This window comes from Myotis davidii, unplaced genomic scaffold (assembly GCF_000327345.1).
Source record: "Myotis davidii unplaced genomic scaffold, ASM32734v1 scaffold954, whole genome shotgun sequence".
NCBI classification, from domain to species: domain Eukaryota; kingdom Metazoa; phylum Chordata; class Mammalia; order Chiroptera; family Vespertilionidae; genus Myotis; species Myotis davidii.
In genome coordinates this window covers 533,892-540,622 of record NW_006285487.1, presented here as the reverse complement: position 1 = coordinate 540,622, position 6,731 = coordinate 533,892, and the positions used below count along the sequence as shown (strand labels likewise).

The 6,731-nt window shown below is 57.8% G+C and overlaps 1 protein-coding gene across 1 annotated transcript in view; it reads left to right on the top strand.

The window, feature by feature from the left end:
* ACAN (aggrecan) overlaps window positions 1-6,731 on the top strand; it is a 51,877-nt gene that overhangs the window by 36,239 nt on the left and 8,907 nt on the right. The window contains exon 10 of the mRNA XM_015559171.1: window positions 189-3,458. Within this exon, the coding sequence (XP_015414657.1) occupies window positions 189-3,458 (3,270 nt within the window). The remainder of the gene's footprint in view (window positions 1-188; window positions 3,459-6,731) is intronic.

Genomic DNA, 6,731 nt, shown 5'->3' with positions numbered 1-6,731 from the left:
TGAAACCGAGGTACATGCCCTTCACTGGAATCGAACCTGGGACTCTTTCGTCCACAGGCCGACCCTCTACCCACTGAGCCACACCAGCCGGGGCAAAGAAAAATGTTACTGTGAAGGGAATGGAATTGAGCTTAAAATGGGCAGAGTTACTAAATCCCCACCTTGTCTTTCTTCCTCTCATCCTCCAGGGGTCCCTCCTACATGGCCTCCCACAAGCACAGCCACAGAGGAGAGCAGAGAAGGCCCTTCTGCCACAGAAGTGCCCTTGGCCTCGGAGGAGCCATTCCCCTCAGAAGAGCCATCCCCCTCAGAAGAGCCATCCCCCTCCGAGGAGCCAGCCCCCTCCCAGGAGCCACTGTTCACACCTTCACCCCCAGTGCCCAGTGGGATGGGCTCCGGGGAAGCATCCGGGGCACCGGAAGTCAGTGGTGACTTCTCAGCCAGTGGAGAAGCTTCAGGACACCCGGACACCAGTGGGCAGCCCTCGGAAGACCTTGACTCCAGTGGTGTCACCTCAGCAGCGGGCTCAGGCCTGCCCGTGGGAAGTGGACTGGCCTCGGGGGAGGAAGATAGAATTACGTGGTCCAACACTTCTCACGTTGGGGGGCTGCCTCCTGGGGGTGAGGGTCTAGAAGGCTCTGCCTCCGGGGTAGAGGACCTGGGTGGAGGTGAGAGTCATCCAGAAGGTTCTGCCTCTGGAGTAGAGGACCTGGGTGGACTTCCTAGTGGAGATGAGAGTCATCTAGAGACATCTACCTCTGGAGGAGACCTGGGTGGACTTCCTTCTGGAGATGAGAGTCATCTAGAGACATCTACCTCTGGAGTAGACCTGAGTGGACTTCCTTCTGGAGGTGAGACTCATCCAGAAAGTTCTACCTCTGGAGTAGACCTGAGTGGACTTCCTTCTGGAGGTGAGACTCATCCAGAAGGTTCTGCCTCTGGAATAGACCTGAGTGGACTTCCTTCTGGAGTTGAGAGTCATCTGGAAACATCTACCTCTGGAGTAGAGGACCTGGGTGGACTTCCTTCTGGAGGTGAGACTCATCCAGAAAGTTCTACCTCTGGAGTAGAGGACCTGAGTGGACTTCCTTCTGGAGGTGAGACTCATCCAGAAAGTTCTACCTCTGGAGTAGACCTGAGTGGACTTCCTTCTGGAGGTGAGACTCATCCAGAAAGTTCTACCTCTGGAGTAGAGGACCTGAGTGGACTTCCTTCTGGAGGTGAGACTCATCTGGCGACGTCTACTTCTGGAGTAGAGGACCTGGGTGGACTTCCTTCTGGAGGAGAGGGTCTAGAGACCTCTGGTTCTGGACCCGAGGACCTCAGCGGGTTGCCTTCTGGAAAAGAAGACTTGATCGGGTCACCTTCTGGAGACTCGGGCCTGGGCGGGATACCTTCTGGAACTCTCGGAAGCGGGCAAGCTCCAGAAGCCAGTGGCCTTCCCCCCGGATTCAGCGGTGAGTATTCTGGCACGGACCTCGGCAGCGGCCCATCCTCCGGCTCGCCGGACTTCAGCGGGCTTCCCTCGGGGCTCCCGACAGTCTCCCTGGTGGATACCACGCTGGTGGAAGTGGTCACAGCCGCCACGGCGAGTGAGCTGGAGGGGCGGGGCACCGTCGGCGTGAGCGGTGCTGGCGAGGGATCCGGGCTGCCCTTCGGCGAGGTGGACGTGAGCGGGGGCGCGAGCGGGTTCCCTTCGGGGGCTGAACTCAGTGGCCAGCCATCTGGATCCCCCGACATCAGCGGGGAGACATCTGGATTCTTTGGTGTCAGCGGACAGCCATCAGGAGTCCCTGACCTCGGCGGGGGGACATCCGGGCTCTTTGAGCTCAGTGGGCAGCCGTCAGGGTTTCCGGAGGAGACGTCTGGAATGGCCGAGCTCAGTGGACAGTCCTCCGGACAGCCAGGTGTCAGCGGAGAAGCTTCTGGAGATCTTGGCAGCGGCCACCCGTTTGGCATGACCGACCCGAGTGGAGAAACGTCTGGGGTCCCTGACCTCAGTGGGCAGGCCTCGGGGTGGCCCGGGTTCAGTGGGGCCCCCTCGGGGATCCCCGACCTGGTTTCTGGCGCCGCGAGTGGCAGCGGCGACGCTTCCGGCGTTACGTTTGTGGACAGCACCTTCGTGGAAGTGACCCCAACTCCATTTAGGGAAGAAGAAGAAGGCTTGGGGTCCGTGGAACTCAGCGGCCTCCCCTCTGGGGAGACGGATCTCTCGGGCATCTCTGGGATGGTGGACATCAGTGGACAGTCGTCCGGGGCCATTGCCCCCAGCGGGTTTCCATCGCAGCCTCCAGAATTCAGCGGCCTGCCCAGCGGAGCCGCCGAGGTCAGCGGGGAGGCCTCCGGCGCCGAGGTGGGGAGCGGCCTGCCCTCCGGAGCCTACGATGGCAGTGGACTTCCACGGGGCTTCCCCACCGTCTCGCTCATCGACAGGACTTTGGTGGAATCTGTAACCCAGCCTCCAACGGCCCAAGAAGCAGGGGAGGGGCCTTCGGGCATTCTAGAACTCAGCGGTGCCCCTTCCGGAGCGCCGGACGTGTCCGGAGACCATTCCGGACCATCGGACCTCAGCGGGCTGCAGTCCGGGCTGGGGGAGCCCAGCGGCGAGCCTTCGAGGACCCCGTATTTCAGCGGGGACTTTTTCGGCTCCACGGATGCCAGTGGGGCGTCTTCTGCAGCCACGGGCACCAGCGGGGAGGCCTCGGGACTGCCCGACGTCACTCTAATCACTTCCGAATTCGTGGAGGGTGTCACGGAACCCACTGTTTCCCAGGAACTCGGCCAGAGACCCCCTTTGACACACACACCCCAGGTTTTTGAGTCCAGCGGAGAAGCCTCTACATCGGGGGACCTCAGTGGAGCCACACCAAGCTTCCCCGGGTCCGGGGTAGAGGCGTCATCTGTCCCAGAATCCAGCAGCGAAACGTCTGCCTCTCCTGAGGCTGGGGTGGGGGCGCCTGCTGCTCCTGAGGCCAGTGGGGTGGCCTCGGGGACCCCTAATCTGGGGGAAACCACCTCCGCCTTCCCCGAAGCTGACCTGGAGGGAGCCTCGGGCCTGGGAGTGAGCGGCCGCCCCTCCACCTTCCAGGAAGGGCCCACGGAGGGCTCCACCCCGTCGGGAATGAGTGGAGAGTCGGCCACCACGTACGATGTGGCCACGGAGACCTCGGGCTGGCCTTCGGCCACTCCCGGGGCTTCTGGAGACGGGCCGGAGATCAGCGGGGACCCGTCTGGTCACGCCTCGGGGCTGGGTGTTGTCGTGGGCACCAGCGTCCCAGAGTTTGAATGGACCCAGCAGCCCCAGCGCCCTGCAGAGGCGAATCTGGAAGTGGAGTCCTCAAGCCCCGTGCACTCGGGAGAAGAGGCCCCAACGGCCGAAACAGCCGTCTTCCCAACGGACGCTTCTTCCATCCCAGCTCCGGCCGAAGGGACCGAAGGATCGGAGGCAACCATTACAGGTATGGCTGACATCTCTTTTTCCTTCCGATGTGTCCGCCTAGTTCAGATGGTAGCAGAGTAGGAGGCGGTGTAGATTCAAGTCTCTGAGCTCAGCTCCCCCAGAGATGAGCTGTGCAGCCTCAGGCAAGTTTCTTAACCTCTCTGATCCTCCCTCGGGAAATGGGAATCGGACCAGGGAAGATTAAACAGCATGTAACTATCTATAAAACAAGCACTGAGCATCAGATGAGGCACACAGGACACACTCATAGAGATCCGTGATTGTGCCCTGGCCAGTTTGGCTCAGTGGATAGAGCGTCCGCCTGCGGACTGAAGGGTCCCAGGTTCAATTCTGGTCAAGGGCATGGACCTCGGTTGCAGGCTTGATCTCCAGCCCTGGTCGGAGCATGTGCAGAGGCAACCAATTGATGTGTCTCTCTCACATCGATGTTTCTCTCTGTGTGTGTGTCTCTCCCTCCTACTCTCCCTAAAAATCAATGGGAAAATATCCTACGATTAACAACAACAAAAAAAGATTAGTGATGGTTACCATTAGAGTGAAGTTACATCTTGAGAACATTGATGTGTGAACTTGATTGTCTTTGGCACAGAGAGAGGGAATGATGACTATGGGTCGACCATGTCAAACTCGTGGCTAGCGGGCCGCAGGCCTCAATAAAGCAAGTTTGACGTGCTTGAATAGTGCTGGAAATTGTGCTCCTGGCCCCTTCCCATGAGTGAGTGTAGGATGAGAGAATGAACCTCCTGGTGGCCTTTATCCCCAAATATTTACTTTGTGCAGGGTTCGAACCAGCACAATTTAAGGAATGACGAGGTGTCATTTGGGCTGAGTCCTGACGTGAGCCCCGGGGTCCCCACCCCAACCCCAGTCCATGGGACTCCTCTGGACGGTAGTGACTGTCGCACCTTAGCAGCATCCCAGCACCGGACACCAGCAGCTAAGTCTGCCCCCCACTTTTGTTCTGGGGTCCCTTGCACATCGCTGTGTGCCCAAGCCCCGGGTACCAGGGCCAGGAGTCCAGGAGGCGCCCCAGAAACACGCTGACACCAAGTCAGCCTCGTGAGCTTACGGGACCTTGTGCCCCAACCTCGGGGTCTCAGAGGCTGCGCCACACCCCAGGCGGCCGGCTGCTGGGTGCTTGGCCTCCCTGCGGGGGGTGCAGCCCGAGCCAGGTCCTGCGGCGAGGATCCCTGTGTCCCTGGGACCTGCCAGGAGACGGAGGGACACGTGCTATGCCTGTGTCCCCCTGGCCACACTGGCGAGCACTGCGATGTAGGTAAGACCCTCATGGCACGGGGAATGCAGGCGGGGGAGGGTGGGGACCACCGAGGTCACCTGAGGCTCAAGCTGCTCAGACTACCTGGGACAAGAAGCCACGTCTTTCTAGGATAGTGATGGCGAACCTATGACACACGTGTCAGAGGTGACACGCGAACTCATTTTTTTGGTTGATTTTTCTTTGTTAAATAGCATTTAAATATATCAAATAAATATCAAAAATAAGTCTTTGTTTTACTATGGTTGCAAATATCAAAATATTTCTATTTGTGACACAGCACCAGAGTTAAGTTAGGGTTTTTCAAAATGCTGACACGCCGAGCTCAAAAGGTTTGCCATCACTGCTCTAGGGCATCTGTTCTACATGGCGGTTTAGGAGGAAAAAGTCAAGCTAAGTAATGAAACGAGAAGTAGTTAGTGTAGCTGATGGTGGTTTGAGGTGTGGAATGCGAAATGTACTTGAATTGTTTTTTTCCTTTTAAAATATATTTTTATTGATTTTAGAGAGGAAGGGAGAGGGGGGGAGAGAGAGAGAGAGAAACATCAATGATGCAAGAGAATCATTAACTGGCTGCCTCCTGCATGCCTCACACTGGTGATGGGGCTTGCAACCCGGGCATGTGCCCTTGACCAGAATCGAACCCGGGACCCTTCAGTCCTCAGTCCAATGCTCTATCCGCTGAGCCAGACCAGCTAGGACATGTGCCTGAATTTTGAAGATAAAAGTTGAGACTTCAAAGAAATGCTGAATGAGGGCGTGTGTTGGGGATAGCCGGTCACGCCCCGTGGTCCCTGTGGGGACACTCAGAAGGGCTATTGTGCATCATGGAGGGCAGACCTCTCCGACGAAAGTCCCTGCATGGGTCTGGGTGGGGTTTGGGTCCCCGTCATGCCCTGCAGGAAATGACACAGAGCTTGTCCCCGAGCTCCAGGATTCACGGCTGGCTTCAGGTCAGGTGTGATCCAGCAGCTCATTCTTAGCAGCCCTTTCCCCAACCTGATACTGAAAGCAAAAGTGTGACCCTGGTATCAGAAGTCACAGTGCGCGTCCCCGAGCCCCTGACATTAGAAATAGGTGACAGTGGACCTTAACTAACCTCATATAAGGACAGCCTTTCTCTAATCACGTCTTTATATATATATATATTTTTCAATTTGGTCTTGGAAGCTCTTTATCGTATTTTTAGAAATGGTATATTTTTATTGATTTCAGAGAGGAAGGGAGAAAGAGAGAGATAGAAACATCAATGATGAGAGAGAATCATGGATGGGCTGCCTCCTGCACGACCCCCACTGGGGATCAAGCCCACCACCCAGGCATGTGCCCTAACCGGGAATCGACCTGTGACCTCCTGGTTCATAGGTCGATGCTCTACCCCCTGAGCCACACCAGCTGGGCTCTGACCTGTCTTTTAAAAAGGCTTTCTTCCCAGACAGCTTTGTGAGTAGCGTGGTCACTTCACCTGTCCCCTTCCCCGTAACATGGAGCAGTGACCTTCCTGCCACGGGCCTGTTGGGGGGATCATGTGTGTGAGACGTAGCATGTGGCTCAGGGGAGATTCCTGAGACATCGTGGGTCCCTCTCTTTCCTCTCTTCCTTCATGTCATCTGCCCGTTGCCCACAGCCCTCCCCATCCCCACCCGCCGCCACCTTGTCTGAGGTCCCCCTCTCTGCACTCGCTCACAGCGGGGCCGGCCCCACTTCTTCTCATGGTTCCAGAGGATGAGCAGTGTCCTGACTGCCCTTCACAGAACGAGGTGGCCATGCAGGGCCAGGGCAGCCGTAAAGAGCCCCGTCCGGGGCCGTCAGCCCTCTTCCTCCTGCCCGGGGTGCTGACTCCCAGCCTCCCTGAACCCCCCCGAGACACCCGCAGGCTGTCTGGGCTCCAGGACGGTCGCCCTTCCTTCCCTCCTCGTGTGTGAACCCAGGGGCCTTGCACAAGACCCTCTGAGCCCTGGAACCGGCTCCTTGAGTTGTACAGCCCCCCCCTTC